The sequence below is a fragment of the Myotis brandtii genome, unplaced genomic scaffold, assembly GCF_000412655.1.
Source record: "Myotis brandtii unplaced genomic scaffold, ASM41265v1 scaffold1288, whole genome shotgun sequence".
NCBI classification, from domain to species: Eukaryota; Metazoa; Chordata; class Mammalia; order Chiroptera; family Vespertilionidae; genus Myotis; species Myotis brandtii.
In genome coordinates this window covers 370,552-397,699 of record NW_005354539.1, presented here as the reverse complement: position 1 = coordinate 397,699, position 27,148 = coordinate 370,552, and the positions used below count along the sequence as shown (strand labels likewise).

The window sequence follows — 27,148 nt, the reverse complement described above, 5'->3', positions numbered from 1 at the left end:
GTTTCTGACTCCTAGTCACAGGTCTAGGAAGCGTTAGATGGCACTTAGAAACTTATTCTGGGGTTCCACGAATTCCCACTTACTGATATTGTTACATTTTTTCTGAATCAGCCAAGTTCTGAAAGGAGGCTCCTCTATGACTTGGTACTCTTTACATCTGGCCAGCTGCTATTCTGTAGCTTATTTTTAATTTTTGGTAAATGACAATGCCTCTAAGCACATGAATAGGTACCTACTTGCTAAAAAAGGCTCAAAATCTAATTAAAGGCTCAATAATCTAATTAAATCCATTTAAAATAAATTATACCTGAATATGTAGATCCACCTTTTGGCTCAATTTGAGGTCCCTTAATTCTCTGGATGATACATCATAACCTTGGGGAAGGTGCTCAAGTTGACTTATCAGCTCATTTTGTTTTTCCACTTCATCAATGAAAACCATTTCAAATTTATTGATGGATTCGTGCTGTTCTTTCTTTATCATTATAACATTGCTTAACGCATACTGGAAGAGAAACAAACATTGGGAAATTGAACTTATCTCACATTTAGAGGATGTTTTAAACCCTCAAGACTGAAGGTGGATGGCATTGCATTTATCTATATCCTCTGACAAGTGAGGAAAAAGGAAAGAGCCTCTCTCTGTCCCCAGCTTTCTCCTCTCAGCATCTTGGAAGAGTAACTTCTGGGTCCTTATTTCTGACTTCCTACTGGATATACCTTATTGTTATCATAAAAATACCCCAGATTCAATGTTTAAAAGGTTACATGATCTTTCCTTCCTAAAAATCCAACTTTCTTTATTGGCTCCTTCTGGTTAATTATATCACCAATCACCCAGGTTTTCCAGCTAGATACCTGATAATTCATTTTCAACACCCTCTTCTGCCTATCTTGGTTTGGTAATCAGCATGGGTGTGCCATGCCTCAAGACCTTCTTGTCAAGCATATTTAGATATTTGACTTCAAGGTGACAATAATTTGAATGTCATATGGTCCATGGACTTCATGAATAAATTCTGGATATCTGATAGGATTTGGGAACGACTATCAGAACCTGAGGGGCAATTTAACTAGATAGGAGACACTTGCTTCCTACTTCCTCAACTGCCACCATTCCTTAACCTCTTATAATTTGGCCTCTTCCTTAACCAATCAACAAAAACTGCTCTGACAAAGGTCCTAATGAACTTTATTATCAACAAATTGAGGGGACCTCTTCAGTTCATTATGGCTGCTGAGTTATTTGACTTACTCTCCTTCACTGACCTGAGTGACACACTTCAGTTTGGTTCTCTCCTGTCTCACTTTTCCAACCTCGATCCCATGTGTTGCTCTCTTTTCTGTTACTGCTCTTGAAACTTTATCTTTTCCAGAGTTCTCTTATTACCCCAAGGCTTTTATTCCTCTACTAGAGGCCTGGTGCACAAAATTCGTGCACTCGGGGGAGTGGGGGCGTCCATCAGCCCAGCCTGCGCCCTCTCGCAGTCCGGGAGCCCTTGGGGGATGTCCAACTGATGGTAGTTGGACATCCTTAGTGCTGCCATGGAGGTAGGAGAGGCTCCCACCACCACTGCTGTGCTTGCCAGCCATGAGCCCGGCTTCTGGTTGAGCAGCGCTCCCCAAGTGGGAGTGCACTGACTACCAGGGGGCAGCTCCTGCATTGAGTAGGATCAGCCTGAAACTGGCTCTTCGACATCCCCAAGGGGTTCTGGATTGCAAGAGAGCACAGGCTAGGCCAAGGGACCCCACCAGTGCATGATCAGGGCAGGGGAGGGACTCAAGAGTTTGGCCAGGCAGGGAGGGACCACAGGAGGACTCCAGGGCATGTCTGGCCCATCTTGCTCAGTCCTGATTGGCTGGATCCCAGCAGCAAGCTAACCTACCAGTTGGAGCACCTGCTCCCTGGTGGGGCCCATCTCGCTCAGTCCTGATTGGCTGGATCCCAGCAGCAAGCTAACCTACCAGTTGGAGCATCTGCTCCCTGGTGGTCAGTGCACATCATAGCAACTGGTCCACCAGCTGACTGTCTGCCCCTTGGTGGTCAGTGCATGTCATAGCTAGCAGTTGAGCGACCTTAGCATATCATTAGCATATTACGCTTTGATTGGTTGAATGGACTGGACACTTAGCATATTAGGCTTTTATTATATAGGATTATGCTTTCTGGGTGAATTTACACATATTATCCATCATGTATATGCTGATGAATCCCAAATCTTTATCTTTAGTCCTGACTCTTCTGACAAACTTCAGACTTACAGCTAAATGCTGTGAGCCTTGAGGGGGGTGGGGGGTGGGGTGGGGGAAGGACACCTACTAGGAGGGCTCCTAGCGGCTAACTGGGCTCAAATAAATTTTAAAAAGCAAAGTCTAGCAGCCATTCTTGCACAGTGGCCTCTCATGCAAATTGCATTTCATGAAGAAGCCTACACTGAATTGCCTGACTCTGCATTGCACTGCCTGTTTCTGCACCGTTTCAGCCATCTGAGCCAGCCCTTATAAAGGAGTTCCTGGAATCCCATTTCAACCAAAAGGACTGAGGCTTTCCCTATCAGCTGTGCAGCTTCAGTCAGAGTGGTTCTATTCTAACCAATTAGGACAGTGCCTTTTGGACCAATCAAACTGTGAGGATTTGGAGTCCTCACTGGCATGAGACAGGGGTGGGAACTTCTGCCCATGTAAGCCAACTCTTTGCTGGCTCTGAGAGAGTACTTTCCCTTTCCACGGAAGCCTGAAGTCTGCATGTCCCTGGCTGAGGTGAAACACTGAAGATGTCTTGCTAGAGCAGAGTGGAGCAGACCAACACAATGCAGGGTGGGACAGCATGGAGCAGAGCAGAGCTGTCTAGCTGGAGAGGGGTCTGGCCCCAGAGCTGTTCTATAGCTCTGCTGTTTTCACAGCTATGCTGTATCACAATTGAGCTGTTTTGCACTGAATAAACTTTCCTTCTTCACCACACCCCAAACTGGGGATTCCATTGGCACTGAATTGGCACCACTGACCACTGGTTGACAATGCCTAGTGAGTTTCTCTTCTTGAATGTCCCCTGATAGGTATTTCTACCTCAAAACATCTCAAAGTAAAAACCTGATCTTCCTTTCCTGCCTGACCCCACTCCTCTTTCCACTACTCACAAACTTGGCTAAACTCAAATCCTGGTATGCAATCTCAACTTTTCTCCGTACCTCCACTATCAAACAGACCTGTGATTTTAAACTGCTAAATATTTAATTTATTCCATCTCTTCTATCCCTATAGAAACCTTCACTAGTAGTTCAGTCACCCATAATATCCCATCGGGACAATTGCTTCTTGGCTCTTCTTTCTGCCACTAGGCTTTTCCCCTGCAAACTCCTATCTTCTTTATCTAGAGTGAAGTATCTAAAATCGCAATCTAATCACATTACTGCCACCACTTAAAATAACTTTCCAGTGGCTCCCCATTATCTGCAAAATGAACTCCATCCCAGCTTCATTGAATGAGTCTGTCTTCCACTACAGTCTTGTCTTCTTTAACTTTTTTCCTAGTATGTCCTATAACCTGCACATACTTCTATCACTGCACTTACTATTATCTGTCTATATATCTGCCTCACCCATTAGACTATGAAATATTTGAGATGTTATTCATACCTGTGTCTGGGCCCATAGGCAGAGTTCAGGTTTTATTGAATGACCAGGTTCTGGTGCACTGAGAATCTTGCACACTATTCTTAGACCCATGTAATCTTTAATTCAGACAGAAGTACATATACTAAGAAGCAAATGTGTCAACTTGCAAAGTTGGACTTAAATACAATGAAGTTTGTTACCAAAATTTATAGCAATATTTACAAAGATATTACTAAAAAGGTGTTACCTTTAGATTTTTCATGACTCTGTGGAATTCCATGGAACACCTTTGGTTGACAGTGAGAAGTTTTTGAATCTCTTTGGTTTGTTGATATGGAAGTGAGAGGTTTGCTTTTATTTTAACTGAAAGCTGTTTTTGGGTTTCAATCTCCTTCTCCAAGTCAAGAGACAATCTATGTAAGAATTCATAATGGTTATCCATCTCTGAGTATCTCTTCAGAAGCTCCTAAAGAAAATTAGAATTCATTCAACTTAACAAATGATTCTAATTTAACAATAAGTAGTTCTAGCCTTAGAATTATAACAAAACTTATGCTTTTATATTTTCTGTAGGAGAGTAATAAATTAAAACCATTGTGATTAAAAAACAACAAAAGGAAACTGATATTATTGATTTTGGATTATAGAAATAATACACAATTATTGTGAAAATAAAAATTTTAAGCAAATACAACAAAGAAAATCGGAATTAACCATTTTTAACATTTGATATTTTCTTTTAGTCTTCTGAACATTCATGATTTGAATGAGCATTTACAAAGTCTGAGGAGAAATTTAAGTGAATTCAATGTAGTATATATTGTAGCTCAAGGCTGAATGCTGGCTCATGTTTACAATGGCAACGTGAGGTAGCAGATAAAATAAGTGACTAAGGAGAGAGAGAAGAGAAAATTAAGAGAAAGTGAAAATATAAGAAACAGAAAATCAGAGAGAACAAAGTGAGAAGAGGGAAAAGAGAGAACAAAAAAACTAAGGGGAAACAAAGAACAAAGACAAAAAAGAAAACCCCAGAAAGAAAAGAGAAAACAGTACAAAGAACTGAAAGAACAACGAGAGAGAGCGAGAGAGAGAGAGAAAGATACATATTGAATGTTGACTCCCATTAGGAATGTGCTAAACACAAAACAAGTCTTCAGTGATCTTGCATTCTAATAGGAGCAACGGAAAATATTGTTGGTTTTACCCTCAATATACAGACTCCAAACACTCCTCACTACTTCCATTTCTACATCTCTGGTCCAAGCCACTATCTGTCTGTATTACAAATGGTCTTCCCGCTTCCACTCTATGTTCAACACAGCAGTGAGTTACCCCTTAAAATGTAAGTCAGATCATGTCTCTCATGTGGTCAAAGTCTACAATGGATCTCCATCTCGACTCAGAGTAAAATGCAGTCTTTTTAAAGCCCAACAGCCTGCCTCTTCCCCATTAACTCTCTGACCTCATTTCTTACTAGCTTTCTGTCTTCGTGATGTTCCTGGGATCCACACGGCAGGCTCTTCACAGGAGCTTTGTACTTGCTGTTCCTCCTGCCTATACTCTGGTCCAGCAGTTACCTGGATGGCTCAATCCTTCAACTCTTTCAGGTATTTACTCAAATGTCATCTTTCCAGTGAGGCCTTAAACCGCAAGCCCCCCACTGGTTTGTTTATAACATGTATACTAGTATATGCACACCTATATACCTGCACTAGAAAGTTTAGGAACATATAGACCATTATCTTTTCATTCCACAGAGGTTCCCTTGAATTCACAAACTATTTTCAACCTTTTTCATCTCATGGCACACATAAACTATTAAAATTCTACGGCTTACCCTAAAGTATATTTTTTGCCAATCTAGCAACAAAAACAACAATAAAGGTATACTTTTGATTCATTCACAACCGATTGTTGTGCTGGCTGTTGTCATTTTTTTATTTGACAATCTAAGGGAAAAGAGGTCAGTGCCCCTGATTAGTCAGGTATTACATGTTTAAAAATTAAAAAATAAAACAAAAACATACACACACACACACACACACACACACACACACACCTGATTTTAGAGAGAGAGAGGAAGGGGGAGACAGAGACAGATTGAGGTGGGGAGGAGGAGGGTAAGTAGAGAGAGAGAAACATCGATTTGTTGTTCCACTTGTTTATGCATTCACTGGTTGATTCTTGCATGTGCCCTGACCGGGGATCGAACCTGCAACCTTGGCATATCGGGACGACGCTCTAACCAACTGAACTATCCAGCTAGGACAGGTATTGCATGTTTTTAAAAATTCTTGCTGCACACTGTTTGAAAATCGCTGCTATCGACCTCTGAAGGGTACAAATATTCATTTGTAATTTAAACAGGGGCACTTACTTTTATCCTAAAGCACTTTTCTCTCAGGCTTTCTGTAGGGTGCTCTTTTTCATCACACAGTAACTTTTTTTCATGTTTTACTACTTCTTTGTGGTTCTGTTGGTCTTGCTTTGATACAAAGAAATAAATAAGGTGTCAACTATAACTACATAGGAAATGTCTACACATACTTTTTCAATTATGTATTATATATCAAGGTTCAATGATGGAATTAAATGTTATACCTGTAGTTCAAAAGCAATGTTAAAAATGGTCAGAAAATGAATCATAGCACTACTAAGTCTTGTAATGAGTGGCCTCAACCCATTGGGGAAAAAATGGGAGAACCACATACTTTTTAGAGATAGAATTTGTCCTTCTAATATTCATAGTTGCAAGTTAGGTTTTAGATTTATCTCTGGTTCCAATTCCTCCAAATGTCTGAATCAGAATCACTGCTGCCAACTAAACACACTAGCAAACACATCTGTACTATCTACAGTGTTCCAAGCCCTACTAATACATTCCTCCCAGCACCTGGAAGCAGAAAACTCATATCCTGTTTACACTTTGAATTTCTGTAAAAAACAAAATATTTTCTCCCATTTGTTTATCTTATATATTATAGGACCTAAAAGAATAACTAATTGTTCAATAAGATCTTTTTTTGAGTGATTTAAATCTCTATACATTTAGTTAGGTCAAGATAAAGGTGATTCCCAAGTGTCTGATATTTCTATTGAGATTACAAATGATGTTGTTTTCCACTTGAATCTTTACAGATTTCATACATTTTCTTATCTGAATTTTGTTTTCTGATATTCAACTTAAAAAGTCATACGAGAACAACTTCATTTTTTTTTTGGTATTCATCTTGTCTAACCTTTTCCCTTCTAACTTTGTTAATAAGAGCCCATGTCTAAAACTCTTATCATGTAGAAGTAGTGAAATGGAATATTTAATCTTTTACAAATATAATCCTGCAAATTGAGAATAATACTATTTCTCTGTTTTGAAACACTTTAAAAAACATTTTGGCTTTAAGAAAAACCCTGTATTTCTTATTTGTGTGAAAAGTTACAGTAGTAGTTTCCCCATTACCCTTTATGGCTTGTAGACATTTGCAGAAAAACAACAAAACAAACTGTTGTTACCCTTTTCAAAAAAGCTTGATTCTTATAAATAGTTACTAGATAGGGGAAGATTCTGAACTCACTCTAGCTATCATTTTTCTTAAGGTTTCTCTGCATTGGTCTCTTTCCATTTTGTGAGACTCTTTTATCTTCCTTAGCTCATCTCTTTCCTTAGCTACAATTCTTATCTCTTCAAGGCTTTCATGAAGTTTCTTAGTCAAGTGTAAGTTATCCATTTCCAAACTTAGCATAGATAAATTTTGAGCCTCAAATTGTTTCTTCAATTGTTCCATTTCATTCACTTTTTTATGACTTTTATTGACATCTTCTTTCATTTTAAGAAGTTGAATATCTTTTTTATGAAGTTCTTGGATCTTGAGATAATTATAAAACAAGTTAGAATGCAATGAGAATCCCTTAAAGGAAGGAAACTAGTGTCTATTTGTTATATATGTACATATATATAGCTATGTCTACATATCTGTATCTATATCCTCCCTTATTTCACAAATAATTTTGGACACGCCCAAAAGAACAAAACAACACATACCTTTATCTGTAAATCATCTTTTGATTTATTAAAATCCTTTTGAATATTTGAGATCTGAGTTGTTTTCTCTGAAACACTTTCTCTGAATTTATCAATTGTTTCTTGGTGCTCTTTCAAATGAATACGAGCAATTTTTAGTTCCTTTTGTGTTTCCAGATCCTTTATTAGAATTGAGAAATGATGACATAAAAAAACATTACTTTTTCTTAATGAACTGGTTAAACAAAATCTTAAAAAAATGCATGCTTGTCGTTAAAAACCACCACCATTCCACCACTACATTAGAGTAGTGCAGAAGGATCTAAAGCAAAAGTTCCACCTATCCCAGTCCTGTTCCCTGATAAACTCTGCCACTTACTTTTCACCTTTCATATCATTTGGACATCTCTCTAAATCACTATCACATGCCCTGTTCTTATGCTTAGTATTCCATTACACAGATGAGCTCCATCTAGCCAGTGTCTTATGGGTGGACAGTTGGATTACAATGTTGCAGTAAGTTTTGCTGTATTTCTGCCCCAAATGTGTGAACATACTGATAGGTTAAATTCATAGGCATGGAATTGCTGTAGCAAATGCATATGCTGATAAATTTTTAATAAGATATTATCAAACTGTCTTCTTAAAAGATTATAACATTTCCTAAAAGATCACCAACAGTACCATTTATTTTCAAAGAATGGAGCCTCTTATATTAAAAACATGTTTACTGGGTAGAAAGGAGCACAACTTACTCTAACTATGGTTTCTTGTAGATTTGCCTTGAGTTGGTCTCTTTCCAGTTTGAGAGTCTCTTCTACTCTCCTTAGATGATCTCTTTCTTTCATTACAGATTTCATTTCTTCAAGGTTTTCATGAAGCTTCTGAGTCAAATTTAAGTTCTCCATTTCTATTTTATCCAGAGTTAAACTTTGGGTTTTGAATTGTTTCTTTAATTGCTCCATTTCAGACATTTTCTTCTGTGTCTCACTGAAGTCTTCTTTTAACTTCAAGAGTTGATGTTCATTTGCCCTAAGTTCTTGGATCTTAAGATGATCATAAAATAACATGTGAGCAGACAGTTGGTTTTTAAGGAAAGGATAAAGAAGTTTCTAAATTGATTTAGACAACCGTTTTCCCATGTTGCTTTAATGAATACATAATTCCACCCAGAAATTATTTTCTTTTAAGGTATAAATAAATAAGTGATCTATTTTTAAGTGTATATATAGATCAATTATTCTTAACATTTATGTACTTACAACCCAGATTAAAATATAGAACCTTTTTAAAGCAGCCATCCTCAAGTTCCTATGTATACCATCCTATAATCATTATTCTGACTTTTCTCATCCTAGATGAGTTTTGCCTGCTTTTGATCTTATAAATTAAAATTCTTTTGATAGACATTTGCATTATTTTCAGTTTTTCCCTATTATGATTAGCGCTACTAAGAACATTCTTGTACATATCTTTATGTTGAAGTATGTACATTTTTCTTTTAGGTACATAACCAAGTAGAAATACTGGGTCACAGGCCGGTATATGTTTGGTGTTAGTAAAAACTGCCAAGCTGTTTTCCAATGTGGCCAAACCATTTTACATTCCCAATGTATTTTAGGCAAAAATAAATCAGATATTTAATCAAAGCCCTCCCCCCATATATCTTTTCTTGTAATACAGTGTTTAAATTTTCTAAAACCATTTGCATATTTGACATTTCATCTGTCTTCTCAGAAACAATCCCTGCCCGGTGCTTCTTCAGATGCATGTGAGCAATTCTTAGCTCCTCTTTCTATAACCCCCTCCCCATCCCCTCCCCCACCAGTATTTTTTTTTAAAATATATATTTTTATTGATTTTAGAGAGGAAGGAAGAGGGAGAGACAGATAGAAACATCAATGATGAGAATCACTGATCAGCTGCCTCCTGCACACCCTCTACTGGAGATCGAGCCCACAACCTGGGCATGTGCCCTGACCGGGAATCAAACCGTGAACTCCTGGTTCATAGGTCAACACTCAATCACTGAGCCACACAGCTAGGCAAGGTAACTATTATTTTTAAATGAAAGTAATATATTTTCTTAGTAAAAATAACAGAACTCTAATTCTTACTCTACATTTTTGTTAGAAAGTTAAAAGCTTTTCCCTCTTCCGTTTCCCCCCTTCCCCACAAACCTCTCCTTTCCAGAGGCAAACACATTATGCACACACTATTTTACAACCTGCTTTTCTCACTGAGAGTTATTTTGGGATTCCCAATTAGGACACTCAAATCTATTGAATTTTTTTTCTTTTTACCTGTTGTATAATATTCTTGACACATTGCTTATCTTTACCCAGTTTCCTCCTGATTGACATTTTGGTTGTTTCCCATTTTCTGTTACATACTGTTACAATGAACAACCTTGTGGTTTATGTGTGCTTTGTATATGCTTCTATCAAAGAAGGGCTCACATTTCCTCACTAGGAAGAGGTATGAGTGTCACTTACTTTAACTTCTGCTTCTCTGAGGCTTTCTCTGAGCTGGTCTTGCTCCATTTTGAGGGTTCCCTCCATTCTCCTTAGGCTATCTCTTTCCTTAGTAACACATTTTATTTCTTCAAGGTTTTCATGAAGTTTCTGAGTCAACCTTAATTTCTCTGTTTCTGTATTTTCCAAGATTGAATTCTGGGCCTCCAATTGCTTCTTTAATTGCTCTGTTTGATACATAGTTTCCTTGAGATCATTTTTTACCTCAAGAAGATGATGTTCTTTCTCCTGAACTTCTTGGATCTTGAAATAATCATAGAATAAATTCTGATATAAACAGATAACAAAAGCTAAACATTCGTTTCTAAATTATGCAGACAAAATCTCTACTTGTCCTCAATTTTAGGCTAATTCATATCTTGTTTCACTACACAAAAGACTTGATTAAAACTGTTACTTAGGTAAGAACTTAAAAGAAATACCTGTGCTTTTAAGGCACTATTTTTGTTTTCTAAATCCATTTGCATATTTGATATTTCATTTGTTTTCTCAGAAACAATCCTTCGGAGTTCATCAATAATTTCCTCATGCTCCTTCAGATGTTTGTGAGCAATTCTTAGTTCCTCTTGTCTTTCCAGGTCCTTTATTAGAGAAAGAAAAATAATATATTCAGATGAACGCAATTCAGACCATATGCACAAAAGTACAGAGTAAGAAGTAAAATTTCCTCTCCCTCCTTATACCTCCTAGTGCTCATCCTCCAATTGACTCTCAGGTGCTAATACAAGCTACATATACTACTTTACAATTTCCCCTACCAGGATACTTCCAAGTCAACACCATAGCTCCACCTCATTCTTTATCTGTGGCCTCGCATCCCATGGTCTGAATGTGCTGCACTTATTTAACCAGTCTCCTACTAACAGATAGTTAGAATTTTCCCTATTTTTTTTGTTTGCTTTATTTTGTTAATGCAACTTTCTGCTACCAATCCTTCTACAAATATCTTCGCATGGTTGCGCTAATGTGTGCAGGGTATATAGCTACAACTGAACATTTTGGGTAAATGGATAAACTTACTAAAATATTTGGAAGATATTACCAAATACACTCCCACTTCCTCCTTCAACCTTCTAAGGCTGGACCAGTTTTACACTCCCACCAGCCCTACTGTTTATGGTTCTTTTGAGACACAGTGTCATTTTTACTAGATGGGGAAAAGATGGTAACTCACTCTAATTGCAGTTTCTCTTACGTTTTCCTTGAGCTGGTCTCTCTCTACTTTGAGAGTCTCCTCCATACTCCTAAGGTCATCTCTTTCTTTTGTAACAGATCTCATTTCTTCAAGGTTGTCCTGGAGTCTCTGAGTTAACCTTATGTTCTCTATTTCTAGGTTTTCCACAGTTGACTTTTGGGTTTCAAATTGCTTCTTCAAGTATTCTATTTCACACATTGTCTCCTCAGTCTCATTTACAGCTTTCATCTCAAGAAGCTGATGTTCTTTTTCCGGAAATTCTTGAATCTGAGAAAATCATAAAACAAGTGAGGGCAAAGGCAGGTTTTTAGAATAAAGATTTGTTTCTAAATTAAGTCAATCATTTTTACATTTAGTTTAATGTATGTACTCTTTTATTCCTCAGGAACATGAGGAGCACAATAATCTGATGTCATTTTCCAACTTAACAAGACCTACCTTTCCCCATAATTCAGCATCTGAATTTTCTAAATCTCTCTGAATATTTGCTCCTTGATCTGTCTTCTTTGAAATATTCATTGAACTAATAGTTTCTTGGTACTCCTTTAGAAGAATGTAAGTAGTTTGTAGTTCCTCTTTGATTTTCTGTCTCTATGATTGGAGCAAAATGAATAAAAGTTAATAGTGAATAGAAGTTAATAATGAGCATTGCTATCACCTTAAAACTATTTGTGTTCCCAAAAACATCAGAAGAGGGAAACTTACTTCAGCTACAAGTTCTTTAATGTTTTCTTTGAGTTGGTCTCTCTCCATTTGAAGGGCCTCTTGCACCCCTTTCAGTTCATCTCTTTCTTTAATTATAATGTTTATTTCTTCTTCACTTTTCTGAAGTCTCTCAGTTAACTTGAGCCTCTCCCTTTCCGTGCTTTCTAGTGATGAATCTTTGGCTTTGAGTTGCTCCCTTAATTGTTCCAGTTCACTCATTTTTTCCTGAGTCTCACTGATTTCTTTGACGCAAATAAATTGTTCCTGTTTTTCATGAAGCTCTTGCATCTTAAAATAATAATAATAGCCAAAAAATATATATATATCAAATGCATAAAATGTTTTTATATGTGTGCATCTGTATATACATGTATGTATGTTGTGTTTTTATGTGATATATATATATATATATATGCATATATATGGGCAGAAGTAGGTTTATAGTTGCGAGTACACAAAGCAGTTTATTCTTTGTTTGTAATACTCATAACCAGTACGTCTTTCCATCTGAACAACTGTAAATGTACTTTTACCCACCCTTGTATGTGTATGTTGTGTGTGTGTGTGTGTGTATATATATATATATATTTTTTTTAGGTAAAAAATCCAGTATGCTCGCCAAAACAATTTAGTGTGTAAAAAGTAAGTATTTGCAATTCGGTTAGCTACCTCACTCAGGTTTTTTTCCCCACTGTCCCTTCATGCCCAATTTACCTTTTTCTGTAATTCATCATTGGTTGTTTCTAATTCCTTTTGAAAGCTTGATAGTTCAGTTTCTCTCTCTGAAAGATTCACTCTCAGCTTATCAATAGTTTCCTTCTGTTCTTCCAGGCGACAATGAGCAACTTTAAGTTCCTCTTCAGTTTCTAGGTGCTTTATTAATAGAGGAAATTGTAAGAAATTTATAGAAACATTATAACCATTACGCTCTGATTCCTTTTTCCAAAGGTTTATTTTCCACAAAAATATTTGCTTACAAATTAGTTAAACACACACACACACACACACACACACACACACACAGAAAAGAATGTAACCTACCTTAGCTGTGAGTTCTCTCATGTGTTCTTTGAGTTGGTCACTTTGAGCCTGAAGAGCTTCCTGCAGCCTCTGTAGGTCATCTCTCTCCGTCGCTATCGATTTCATTTCCTGATGACTTTCTTGAAGTCTCTCCGACAACTTGAGTTTTTCCTTTTCTAATCCTAGCAGTGCTGACTCTTTAGCTTTGAGTTGCTCCTTCAATTGCTCCATCTCACTGTTTATTTTCTTAATCTCATTGTCTTTTTCCTGCATATTAAAGGACTGTTCTGGTATGTCTTGAGCCTCTTGGATCTTAAGAGAATCATAAAACAGTACAGTTGATATCCAAAGATACTTTATTTTAGGGGAAAAGAAGCCAGGAAATTTTCTAAAACAATTAAGACAGGATTTAATGGTTCCTTTACAGAGCAATTCTCCCACTTCCCTGCTCCTCCATTATGCGGGTATTTAGCACTTATTTATGGAGGGCTCACTGTGATGTCAGTGTACTACTGGAGGTTGGAGATAAAACGGGAATGAGATTTACAGGATCTCTGCCATTTTGAGACACTTTAGGGGAAAAGTAGACATTAATTCAAATCTTACCAAACAGAAGTACTGCTTCTCCTAGAGTATTAGTGGCACACTTAACCTATGGTGAGTGTTTATGAAGTGGGGGAGTTGGTGTGGTAATGCTGCAGGTAGGGAGACCATCTGAAAGCCATGAGATGAGGAAGAACAATGGACTAGAGTTGTTGGAGTATAATGAGCAGGACGACAAGAGAACTGAAATAATGCTAGAGACCAGCAAGGTCTGGGAATTCTCTGCCTTACGAAGAATTCCGGCCTTGATGTCAAGAGTAACAATGTGTCATCAAAGGGTTTTAAGAAGAAAAGACTGACTGGGCTCAGAATGGAGAATAAATTTATTTCTTACTGAATCAATGAGGAAGACAGTAGTGCCTTATGAGATGCTGAAGGAATAGATTTAAAGAAGGGGGAAAAAAGAATTTTGGCTTCATCTTTGTCTATATAATAAAATATTGCTTTTAAAAAATAATTCTGAATATTTATGAAAAAAGCTGTTTTCTCTAAAACTTTCATTTTCTATAGTTTTAAGTATTTATGAGTAATTTTTAGTTGTTTCCAATTACTTCATTATAGACTGAATTTTGTCCTCACAAAATTTGTTGAAGCCCTAACCCCCAATATAACTATTGCAGATAGGGCATTTAAAGAGGGCAATTAAGGTTAAATGAGGTCATAAGGGTAGGCCCTGGTCCCATAGGATTGGTGCCCTTAAAAAAGAGGCAGAGATATCAGACACTTTCTCAGCTCTAGTGCACAGAAGAAAGGCCTTGTAAAGACGCAGAAAAAAGACAGTATCTACTTTCTAGAAAGAAAGGCCTCTCCATAAACAGAATTTTCAGGTGCCTTAATCTTGGCCTTCTAGACCACAACTAGGAGAAAATAAATTTCTGTTGTTTTAGCCACCCAGTCTATGATATTTTGTTATGGCAGCTTTAGCACACTATAATACACCTCTTTTTTTAAAAAAATCATCATTACCATCCTAGCTTTTCTTGTGTATTAGTTAACTGGTAAAGCAGCTATTCTCATAAGGTCTCAGGAAAAAACAAACCATACTGCCTAGAATGAGTAAGGTAAGACTTAAGCACCTACTAGTAAAATTATGGCTGAAGAACTAGAAATAGGCATATATATGATATACACATTGATTTTATAGTAAACTCTAAAGAAGTTTAGTATAAAAATCTGATGTAAAATAAAATATCAGCTCAAAGTGTGAACTAATGGCCCTAGCTGGTTTTGTTCAGTGGATAGAGCATTGGCCTGTGAACGAAGGGTCCCCGGTTCAATTCCAGTCAGGGGCATTAAAAAAAAAAAAAGTGAACTAATATTTTTTGCCATTTTCCAAATTGATTGTAAGCAGTTATATTAAAATTATTTCAAAGCTATTAGGATGAAGTTTATGAATTATTGTTAGTTATTACCACTGTGAGTAATAAATAAGATTGAGATTACTGTCATGTACTTAAGTGTTTGAGGTTAAGAAGAAAGCTCATATGTAAATATATGAAAATTTTGAACAGGAACTCTTTACCTCTTCCTGAAATTCATCCTTAGTTTCTTTTATGGTTTTTTCTACAGGCAAATTCTTGGAGCTTTCCTCGGAAATTTTCATTTTTAGCGTGTTGATAGTTTCTTGGTGTTGTTTCAAAGATTCAAGAGCATTTCGTAATTGTTCTTGGGTGTCTATGTTCTTTGTCAGAGAAATACAAAACCATTTCCATTAGAATAAGGTGAAACAATAAAAATAATTTTATAGTTTCTACTTGATCATAAATAATGAATGATGGCTCCGATAATGTTTTTAAAGATGTTCCAAGTTTTCAACATTTAACCAGTCAAAACCTTACCATGTTTACAGTATCCTCAATGTCACTTTTCAGCTGGTCTCTCTCAACTTGCAGGCTCTCTTGGAGTTGTTTTAAGTCATCCTTTTCTTGGGTCAAGATCCTTACTTCTTCTAAGGTTTGGTGAAGCTTCTCAGTAGTCAGTATTTTCTCCCTTTCTATAGTTTGCAGCCTGGAATCTTTACTTTGTAATTGTTCCTTCAGCTGTTCCACTTCATTGAACCTTTCTTGACTTTGCTGAAGTTCTTGGGTTTTCTGAGAAAGCTTTAAAATAAGACAAAGTGTGAAAAGCAGAACATTCTATGGCATATGTATGGAACCAAACTGCAGCAGACTAAAGATCATTTCTCTACAGGGTATCTTGTACCAACCTCTGTCTTTAGGTCATCCAAAGTTAAACCAAGTTTTTGAGATTCTTTAGAGAGATTTTCTATTTCCTGATTTATTCTTGTATTCTCTTCAAGGACCATGTCATACTTTTGTTCAAATTCAATATGATAATTTTTAAAATCTTGGAATTCTTGATCCATGTTTTTATAATTCAACTGGGTGATTGCAAGGTCATCTTTAGTTTTCTTAATTTCTTCAAGTAAATCTTGAATTCTACTCTCCTTATGAACTACTTCAGAACACAATTTGTCTTTCTCTGATGTTATTAGATATAGCTCTTCAGACTTATCATTTACCTATGAAAAAAAGAATACTTAGCATTGTTAATAATGTATGATCTACTGAAATTTTCAGAAAAACAAAAACACAAAAAACTTTTTCTACAAAAAGACACTGAAAATTGAGCAAAGATCTGACCGAGAAAAGGCAATATTTTTTTTGTCTCTTTTAAGTGTATTTTCTTGTTTAACTTTACCATCAAAATAAGAGTTATTTCCTTAAAAATGTGTTTACCTCTTTCCTTAGCATTTCTACTTCTGAAGGTAAAGATTTCAATTCTGAGAGCAAATTAACTTTTTCATGCAAAGTTTCATTTACTTCAACTTCTTTCTTCAGTTCTTTCTGGAGAGCTGTAATCTTTCTTTCCAATTCCAAATTACAGAGCAAATCTAGAAAATTTTTGGTAAATTAAATAAATTGTCCTCCAAAATTCTATCCATCACCATACATATTAATATTTCTTGAATCACCTTTTTAAGAACATGTACAATTTTTAACCCTTATGATCTGAAGTCCATGGAAACACTTATACATACTGATACATATAATATTGAAAGTTAATATTGTTATTATAAATCAGAGAATAACGGATTTCCAATCATTGGAATATTGTTGCAAAATCCTTTAGGTACATTTCAACAGAAAGTTAGATTTGCAAAGAGGTAGCCTGAAATTTCAAGATACCTTTTGGAACTTTGCCATCTAAAAGGGAGTTGAGTTTTGTTATTTCATTAAAAGAATATTGTAATTCTTTCTCCAGATCAACTTGTATTTTCTTTTTTGCCTCCAACCGGCTTTGATGTAACTGATTATCACTTTCCATTTGCTTGTACATACTTTCAAGTTCTTTCTATTAAGAGAAACATTGCAAATTTACAAAAATGTACTGATCATTACAAGTGCTCAATTTTGAAAATATTACAAAAATCACCTACCATTTTCTCTTTCAGCTCCAGATTTTCACTCCTAAGAAAGGCTGATTCTCTCTTGGCATCAAGGGCTATAATTTCAGCATCAAGCAGAGTTTGTTTCTTTTGTTTTAGATCGTCACTGTCTTCCTATACACATGACAAAAAAGATTTGAGTGAAATCTAACTTTCTCAGAATTGGAAAACGTTAGCACACTTTTGTTCAGCTAGCATGCTAAAGTTCTCTATGTATTTTTATTTTGTTATTCTCTCCCAAACATGATAGGCTAGTAGTTAATAATTAAGATTAAGAATATTACATTAGCCTTGGCCAGGTGGCTCAGGTGGTTGGAGTGTTGTCCTATACACCAAAAGGTTTCAGGTTTGATTCCTGGTCAGGGCAAATACCCTGGTTTCGGGTTCGATCTCTGGTTGGGGCATATGGGAGGCAACAGATAGATGTTTCTTTCTGACATCAATGTTTCTCTGTCTCTGTCTCTCCTCCCCTTCCTCTCTCTATACATATCCTCAGGTGAGGATTATTTTAAAAAATTAAATTACCACTTGAAAAGAAAATTATCCAATAGGAAAATAGAGAAAAGATACAAACAGGTAACTTAGTGAAGGGAAAATGCAAATGATCTATAAATATATGAAAAAAAAATCAGAAGTCATGTTCAGAGAAAAGTGACATTTTAACATGACTTTAGCTTACATAAATTCAACCATATGTACTTGGAAAAATAATAATGCACTCGTGAATGAATGAAGCGTAAGAAATAATTTTTTTAAAAATTGGCAATTCTGCTTGCTACTGTATCAATCCTACTCTCCAGGATTATATGAAAGTACCTTTCTTACCCACAGCTCAGAACAGTGAGAATACTTTTAAAAAATACTAGTATATATTTTTTTTATTGATTTCAAAGAGGAAGGGAGGGAGGGAGAGATAGAAACAATGATGAGAGAGAATCAATGATTGGCTGTCCCTTGCACACCCCACACTGGGGATGGAGCCTGCAATCTGGGTATGTGCCCTGACCGGGAATTGAGCTGTGACCTCCTGGTTCATAGGTCGACGCTCAACCACTGAGCCATGCAGGCCAGGTGAGAATACTTTTAAAAAGAATCATCTGTCATTAATAGAATGTAACAAAGATTACTATGAAAAACTCAAAACAAAACCAATAGAACAGAAACCAAGATTTAAAAATTTCAAGCTAGAAATTGTTAACTTTCTTGAAGTAGTCAGGTGTATTGATAGCAAATAGATAAAAAAATCAAAATTTCACCATGTCAATGTTACTTAATACCACAATCTAGTATCAAATAAAGTCATCTAGAACAATATTTTCTGAAAAATACTCAAACTGTTGAAAATAGTTACTTAAATTATGAGAATGCATTAATATCAGTGAAATTAATGACATTTATGAAAACATGCTCATTTATGTTTTAGTTCTAGAATTAATCAACAATGTAAGTGCTCACCTGAAGACATTGACTACACACTTCTTTTTTTAAATAAAAAAAAATTTTAAACATTTTTAAATAACTAATTTTTTAATGGAAGTTCATAACCTACTTGTTTATAATCACTCAAAGGATGATATCCTCAACTCTTTATGAATGGTTCCTTATTGGTAAAAATGGCAATGTTCCTAATATAGTCCCTCGCTCATAGGGTTATTGACAAGATTAAATAAAATACTGTATGTAAAACATTACAATGCTCAGCACATAGTTGGCTCAATATAAGCATTTGCTTTAATGATGATGATGAAGGTATGCTATAAATATTAACATTATTACATAATAAAATAAACCTGATTTTTACCGATGAGTATGACAAGTCCATTTTCACACTTTCTGAATTCTGAGAGTCTATGTATTTCTGTAACTTTTTAATCTGGTCTTCTTTTTCTCTAAGTAGATCTACTTTTGAACTTAGTTCATTCTAAAAGAAATCAAAGGAGAGTAAAACAATTTAATTGGATTTGAATTCTAGGGGATTACAAGGAACTTTTTAACAGTTCAAATTGGTAAACAGTAAAATTCAAAAAGTTGACACTTAAGAAATATAATTTATTTTCTGAAATCATAAATCATATTCAATTATGCATGATTTGTTTTATAGTTCTAGTTCCTTATTAGTAGAAATATGAACATAAATGCTCACCTCAAGGTCTTGATTATATACTTCTGCATGTTTAACTAAATTCTTTAAGTTCGAAATTTCATGAATTAGTTGCATCTGTAAGAGCATGTGAACAGGCAACAGAGCAAACCAATAGTTAATAAAGCAAAAAAAAAAAAAAAAAAAAAATTGAATCACTGCTTCAGAATCACCCAACAAGTAAGAAGAGACTGAGAGATAACTGTTCAAGCTACAGTAACAGAGCATCTCATTATTTAAAAGTACCAAAAAAGCCCCAAATCAAACCCCAAGACCAATCAACCAAACAAAATCTCTGCAAACCCCAGGAAGCAAGCAAACAAGAAAAAGAAACTTATTTGGGCATGACCCAAATAACAGGCTTATCCTCTGTTAATAAAGCTACAATAACTTCAAAAGCAAATTAGTATGCACCACTTGGAGAAAATAAAGTAGTAATCAAACTTTACAAAAACATGCTTCTATTAGGCTTTTGTTTTGGGTAAGTACAGAAATGTATTTATCCTAAAAGATTTCTTTTCTTCTCATAAATTATCTATTTGGTTTTACACTGGCATACTTTTCAATGAGTTGTGATTTGAAATTTAGGTTTGGATTATAGAAGTTTCATGAAGCCTTTAAAATATTATTACTGTTCACCAAAGCTATAGAGATTTGCTTGGAATTATCAACTGTTACTTTGATGGTTTATAGGAAATATTGGAAAGTTAATGTTTTTGCTTTATATTGTTCAACTGTCTAAAGTATAAATACTTAAAGATGTAAGTATTTCTATTAAAGTTTCCTTTCTATCGAAACATTTGTAGTATTAACTATTTGAGTACTGGCAATTTTTGTGCTAAAAAAGGTAAAATAATTTTTTTTAAATTTAATTCAGTCCTAGTTTTAGATTTCAGACTACTGCTAGTTATTTTAGATTAGCACCAATCGATAGAAATATAATGCAATCTCTCCCAATTTTTGGGAGGGAGGCAACATTTGTAATTAATTTTTCTAGTAGCCACATTAAAAAGAAGTAAAAAGAAACAGGTAGAATTAATTTTAATATATTTTATCTAGCCGAATATATCCAAAATATTATTATAATTTCTTCCTGTAATCAATAATAAAAATTAAGAAAATATTTTAAATTCTTTTTTTTATGCTTAAGTCAATTCAGACTAACCCCATTTCAAGTGATTAATTGCCACATGTAATTAGTGGCTACTATCTTTTTCAGCAAAGTTTTAGACATCTGTATTGGTTAAAGTTTAAATTGGCTCTATCTGTTACCTTTTCTTCCACTTCTAACTTTTGCATTAGAAAATCACATTTACTTATACAGAACTAAATAGTCAATCTTAAACTTTGAAAGCATTCAGCAAGAATAATTCTCCTGCTTTTATTTGAAACACTTTATTTTAAGTACTGGGAACAAGAAAAGATTATGTGACTTTTGTAATGATCTGAGTGTAACCACTATTTGATGTATTGTTTAATGAGCACAAAGAGAAAATGTACAATATGATCAAAAGATCATCCATTGTTACATACAAAATAGTACAGATTTCAACTGTAATTTGCAGCAGGTGAAATGAAATTTAACTTCTTAAGACAAAAATCTCCAAGTTGTGAAAATTATAAAATTAAAGAGATCAAGTTAAAATAGGTAGAGGGTTGAAGTTTCTCTTGTTCTCTGAGTATGATGATACTTGACCTTGTTTATTCCGCCCTCTAAAATTACTGTTTAAACACCCTATATTATATTCTCACTTGAAAATTATCCACAACTTTGGTGATTTTTGATGAAACCCTTAGGCAAACCAGGGCACATATCTTCAGGCCATCATATGACTTTCATTCCCCTTTTGTTAAACTTTCCTCCCAGATGTACATTTTGAAACATGTTTTACTGTATGCACATAGACTTAATGTTTTTAGTTTAACATGCAATGGATGTCGTAAAACAATCTTCAAGCAGAGTAAGCCTTTGGTATGTAATATTTTAGATTATCTTACAGACCAAGAATTTCAATTTGTGTTTGAGTAAAACTGAAGAGAATTGTATTATTTTCCCCCTGATGGTGGTTAAAAAGAAAAAAAGAAAATCAGATGTGAGTTTTAAGACATAGATTCTGTGTTACTTTGTAATCATGTATGCCCAAAGTTAATTTTGTCATGTTCTTTGCACCTGATCTAACCTGAAGCATGGAGATATACATGAAGTAAGCCCTGAGATGCAATGGCGTGCTCAAGAACTTGCTGATAATACACACCAGGCTTGAATCTTAAGCAACAAAACTGGGGCTTAAAACCAGGTAGTTTGGCTCTTAACCATGACACTAGATCATACCCCTTTCAATAAAACTGGTTTTATTGATTGAAGCCCAATATTCTTTTCATGACATTTTGCATTATGTTATATGCAAATTTTAAAATAAATTAAATGGAACTGTGAACTTATTGACTTTTGCCTCCCAGGATATAATGTCTGTGAAATGCAGGAGTCACTTAAATTTTAGGTAGAATGGAAATAATAGTTTTGGTACAGAATTCTTTTTGCTTTTAAAAAGGTAGAGGATGAGAAACTACTCAATGATACTGAGGGAAAAGGACTGTGTCCCTTTGGGCTATTCATATAGAAATCTGAGGAGTATCTGCAAATTAACTCATATTTTAACTATACTAAAACACTGGCTCTTATTTTTGGAGGTATTTGTGGATCACTTCACAAGTCTGATACCAGCAAGGGATTTCTGTTCCATAAAAATAAATATGTATTCAAAACTTCTGCAAAAGAATTCACAGTTTCTGTGAACTGTTTAGGACTATCTGCACTAAGAAATTTATTGAATCTTTAGGACAATTTAAGTTCCCCAAGTTTCATGGTTTCTGGATTAGGTTCTCTTAACATGTAGCCTAATATTATATACTTAGAAAATTTAAGTGATCTATTTTATTTCTAATATTTCCATTAAAACTATTTAGCATTAGTTTCACAATAACTCTCTTATATGGAAAAAGAAAAGTGCAAAATTAGCTTCCCCAGCTTTCTAATAATGTTGTTTAGGAATACACTTTCAATGGAAAAATTCCATTAATATGTAGTATCTATACATAAAACATTCAGCTAGATATTAAAATTTCTTCAATACAAATCTATCAATAGACAGATTAACTAAACTTTCCCAAAGATGTTTTTAATTCCTTCTTCCTCTTGAGCTTAAGAACAGGTGAAATAAATATGATTTAACTATTTTAAAAACAATAAATGAATTATTTCTTAAATTCTCTAATTGTGTATGCATATGGAAAATGGCTGGATCCTCAATTTCAACCTTACAAATAAATATCTTTAAGAAAATGATAATTCTTACAAAAGAAATATCATTGTTTTAGTTTAGTGTTGTTTCGTATCCTTACCTCTTGATCTTTTTCTGCTTTTCTTTCTAGAGCCTCAAATTCATCCAAATCATTCTTTTCTTTTAATTTCAATTCCATTTCTTCATTTTCTTTTCTTAGTTTTTCATAGTCCAATACCAGATTATCATAATCAGCACGAAGTGAATTCAACTCACTTTCTAAGTTTTCCTGTGGTAAACAAAACCAGATTTTCAAGCTGGAGAGAATTCAGATTATATGTTTGTTTACTTAACTAAAAATTTGGATTAGTCACATAAATTTAACCTTGAATCATTTGGTAATTTAAGCCATTCTCTTTTTCAATATCATCCTAATGTTTTAGCTTGATCCACTGCAAAATAAAGGATTTGCATTTTGGTAAATTAGTTAACTTAGAATACACGACTACTTTGAAAGGGGTAGAATAATAAAAAAAAAAAAAGACATAGAATCAAATGCTTCTGCTGTCCACTGCAAAATAAAGGATTTGCATTTTGGTAAATTAGTTAACTTAGAATACACGACTACTTTGAAAGGGGTAGAATAATAAAAAAAAAAAAGACCATAGAATCAAATGCTCTGCCTGTGCCTGTCTGGAAAAGTTCATCAGGAGTAGGAGATAGGGTGCATAATGGAAAATCCATCAGCTTTATTCCTAAGGAGCTTAAGGATCTGTGATAAAATGTTTCCATTGAAAGTGGCAAAAACCTAGCAGCGGTTAGAGTTTTAGAGATCAATAAGTAATACCTCTGTTTCACTCCTAATTCAAATCCATCTGAAAAATAAAATAAAATTCATAACCGCTTCTAGGTTTTTGCCATCCTCAACAGAGACCTGCTTCTGTTTTCTATACTTTTATGATAAAGAGATAAACTTTATCATACAAATCCATCAATGGGCAGATTAACTAAACCTTCCTAAAGATGTTTTTAATTCCTTCTTCCTCATGAGAATAAGCACAGGTGAAACAAATACGAGTAAAAAAAAAAAAACAATCCACAATCAATTAAAACCAAAAACTAAGACCAAGGATTTTATAAAATCAACAAGCTCCTGGAGTATGCTTTAGGGACACAGAAGCACTTTACCAATACTTAACTAATTATAATAACTAATTTATGACTAATTACAGTGGTTAGCTAATAATAACTCCCAAGAAGGTTCCAATTTTATTCCAAAATTAGCATGAAATTACTTTAACAAATACATATACAGAACTATATCTATTTCTTTGAACATTAGAAGCTGGGGAATTAAACATGGAATCTACATTTACTAAGGTATTCACTACAGGAGTTCTTATTCCTAAAGTTGTGATAAGACCTTATATAATACAGTTACTTTTATTTATTATTATTATTATTTGGCAACATTATCCCTCCCCCATATATTATTGTACTATAGGCCTGAGAATTTTGACACTTTTAAAATCAGCCATTTTTTTTTTAACCCTTAGGTGATTTCCCAAGGCAAAACAGAAGAAAATAAATCAAAGGTACCAAAATCTGCTGGTAATGGCCTGACAGTTTTACCTACTACCATACGCTCATTTTATAAAGTGTTTAGCTTCCCTCTGGATGGCACAATTATCAGTTGGGAGTCTAATGAGTGAAGAAGACTTAATTAGAACCAACACTGTTACTGAACTTAAGTCAGAGCCATAATGTGCTATAACAACAGTAAACACCAATAACAAATGACTTTAAAGAGTAAAAGTATAATGTTCTGTAAAATACATTCAAGTTACCTGACTTAGTAGCTTTGTTGCTGGATTCCACTCTATATCCGTTACTGTATCAAGGGTGTTACTGAAAACATCAGCCTCTGAACAGACAGCTGTTAATTAGGGGAAAAGAAACTTATACATAAATATGCTGGTAAGTTTCTTAAAACTCAAAGTATAGATTATTAAAAGAATTCTGATCAGATGTAATAAGCTCAAATTAGCTATTATGTGTTCATAGCATGACTGCCAAGAATACATTAAAAACAGATGTGATTGTATATATTATTTTGTGAATTGAGATCACTGGCTAGAATATAATCATAAAATATAGGCACCTTAACACAATACAGGTAAAAAGAACAAATTCTGAATTTGAGATTTGATAACTGTTAAGCAGTTTTTTAAACGCCTCTAAAAATACTTAAAGTGTTAGGCATAACTTTGAAAATTTTCTGTGTAAATTCCACCTTTTTAAAATTAGCAACGTTTAAGGCAGATGTTATATGAATAGTAATTTAATTGGATAAAGATTAGAACAAAAACAATAAAAATATTTGTCTTATGGAGTCTAATGACAGTGCATCATTTTAAAGAGATCTGGAAATAGAAAACGTCTTATTATACACATTAACTGAGATATAATAAGTAAAGTCTCCCATCATAGGGATAGTTTTATAAAAAAGCACTCACATTCATCAATTTCTCCTATTGAAGTTACATCACTCCTTTGTCTTTTTGTTGTATTCATTGGCATATTAAACTCATTCACATAGTTTAAGTCCTTCATTTTGTTAATTTTGCCAGGGCACCAAGTGACTCTTCGTTTTATTTTTGCCTAAAGAGGAAAAAAAAATGAAAATGACCTCCCCCAGATAATAAAACAGGGGGAACTAGTTTCCGTTTTTAAGAATGATTGGCTTGGTAGAATTCTTATCAAGCCTAGTTTAAGATCTTAACAGCCTAAGGACATACTGAGATAAGAAAACATACTCAAACTTTTCAAATCAATGTTTAACCCCATCATAAATTTGATGAAACTATTTACATTTTTTTAAAAATTGGAATCTTAACTTATAAGTTTCTCCGGGACTTAACTGAAAGAAATTGGGTAACACATAATCCTTAAAGCAATCTGTGTTATGCAGAACAGACGACTATTGGCTGCCACCATCATAGCTACCACAAAAAGCACCTTTGGAAACCCAACTTGAAGTGGGAAGAAGCAGACAGGTGGCCCATTTGAATTTCCTCTCACAGGGCCCTCCACAATGTCAATTATCTTCCAAGTTGGCAAACTAATGCCTCCTGGTCTCATTTGTTCCTTTCTCTCGTGGTACTCTGCTCCCTTAGTGACCTGTTCATTTGTCATTTTCACTAGGCTCCTTTCTCTCAGCTTTACAAATGCACAAGCCTCTGTTTGCTTTTGATTAAAACAAAAAACAAACAAACAAAATCTTAATTCTTTACTCTCCTTAGCTATCATTTTCTTTCTGTTTCTACACCATCTTCCTCATTCCTTCAAAGACACCTGCCTCCTGGTTCTTAACCCCCTCAGCTAGCTGTCCTCACCACTCACTCCACTTTGCTGGTTTCTTTTCCTCTGCCCACCTCCTGTTTGTGGTCTTCCATATTTCATAGCTACCATTCTTCTCTTACCCCTCTACTAGTACAAGCATTATCTCATCTTATTTGATCCTCTCAACAATCCTCTATTACCACATCCATTTTATAAAGAAGATGAGGGTCCAAAAAGTTGGGAGAAGTTGTGTACAATCTTACACCCAATTGGTGGCTGAGCCCATGCCTGTAACTTCAGAGCCTATCCACTAACCACTCCATTGCATTGCCTCTCAAGATTTTCTGTATAATATAGATATTTGTATAATGCAGATATATCTATCTATATATATATATATCTATATCTATATATATATCTGTATAACTGCATGCTTTCATGCTCCTCCCACACAATATCTTTTTGCTTAAAATAGACAGTCCTTTCCACAGCCTGCTCTGCAAAAGCTCAGTCATAAAAATCCTTCACTTCAATGACTTTCAGCTCAAATCCATTTGCTCCCAAACCCACTCTTGGAGCTTGCCATTATCTGAAACTCATAAACCTAGACCTCCTACTCTATCTAAAGTTCCTATCCTTCCACCTCATTGATTCAGTCAATCCCATTTTGGCTATCAAGCATAAGAGGGAGCTCTATTCCCTTGATCCACTACTTTCTTCTTGCCAGCTCCCTCTTGGTTCTTATCTCATCATCTTAGATTCCATAGATGATCATTTGAATTGTGTTTTCTGGTCAATAGCCTCAAATTATTTGACCCATTCTCTGTTCTTTACACCTAGTCCAATCCGGTGAACACTCAAATGAATTACACTACCTCCTCCGCCTTTATCAGTCTCCCGAATGCTATCAGAGCCACACAACCAAAAGTCTGGCTGCCAACATCATCTGGATCTTTAATGCTGCCTGGCCACACTCCTCTCCACGTGGGCTTTCTTTTCCATTCCTTACAAAGGCTAAACCCTTAGCATGTCTACAAACTTGTGTCTTTACCATCTCCTGCCACCACAGCATAAAAATAAATAAACCTCCTATTTCACAAAGAAAATATAAGCCTAAATTTATGAAAGCATTACTTGCACTGAAGCCTATTCCTTCCTCTGTCCTTGTTATAATTAACAGGTGTTTCTCCCTCTAAGTCCAGACCTTCTGCTGTATTTAAGATCCCATCCCTTTGGGCCATCTCAAC

The 27,148-nt window shown here is 34.9% G+C and overlaps 1 protein-coding gene across 1 annotated transcript in view; it reads right to left on the bottom strand.

Annotated features, from left to right (window-relative positions):
* The window catches only part of CENPE (centromere protein E, 312kDa), a 93,393-nt gene that overhangs the window by 15,414 nt on the left and 50,831 nt on the right, over positions 1-27,148 (bottom strand). Inside the window, exons 14-38 of the mRNA XM_014534313.1 lie at positions 25,076-25,220; positions 24,407-24,495; positions 22,681-22,848; positions 19,282-19,356; positions 18,940-19,059; positions 17,130-17,252; positions 16,879-17,044; positions 16,429-16,583; positions 15,897-16,211; positions 15,529-15,789; positions 15,213-15,371; positions 13,109-13,399; positions 12,782-12,940; positions 12,068-12,355; positions 11,801-11,953; positions 11,342-11,629; positions 10,590-10,748; positions 10,129-10,410; positions 9,303-9,392; positions 8,389-8,682; positions 7,655-7,813; positions 7,188-7,478; positions 5,993-6,100; positions 3,863-4,081; positions 308-505 (exon numbers count right to left, since the gene is read on the bottom strand). Coding sequence (XP_014389799.1) covers positions 308-505; positions 3,863-4,081; positions 5,993-6,100; positions 7,188-7,478; positions 7,655-7,813; positions 8,389-8,682; positions 9,303-9,392; positions 10,129-10,410; positions 10,590-10,748; positions 11,342-11,629; positions 11,801-11,953; positions 12,068-12,355; positions 12,782-12,940; positions 13,109-13,399; positions 15,213-15,371; positions 15,529-15,789; positions 15,897-16,211; positions 16,429-16,583; positions 16,879-17,044; positions 17,130-17,252; positions 18,940-19,059; positions 19,282-19,356; positions 22,681-22,848; positions 24,407-24,495; positions 25,076-25,220 — 4,755 coding nt within the window. The remainder of the gene's footprint in view (positions 1-307; positions 506-3,862; positions 4,082-5,992; positions 6,101-7,187; positions 7,479-7,654; positions 7,814-8,388; positions 8,683-9,302; positions 9,393-10,128; positions 10,411-10,589; positions 10,749-11,341; positions 11,630-11,800; positions 11,954-12,067; positions 12,356-12,781; positions 12,941-13,108; positions 13,400-15,212; positions 15,372-15,528; positions 15,790-15,896; positions 16,212-16,428; positions 16,584-16,878; positions 17,045-17,129; positions 17,253-18,939; positions 19,060-19,281; positions 19,357-22,680; positions 22,849-24,406; positions 24,496-25,075; positions 25,221-27,148) is intronic.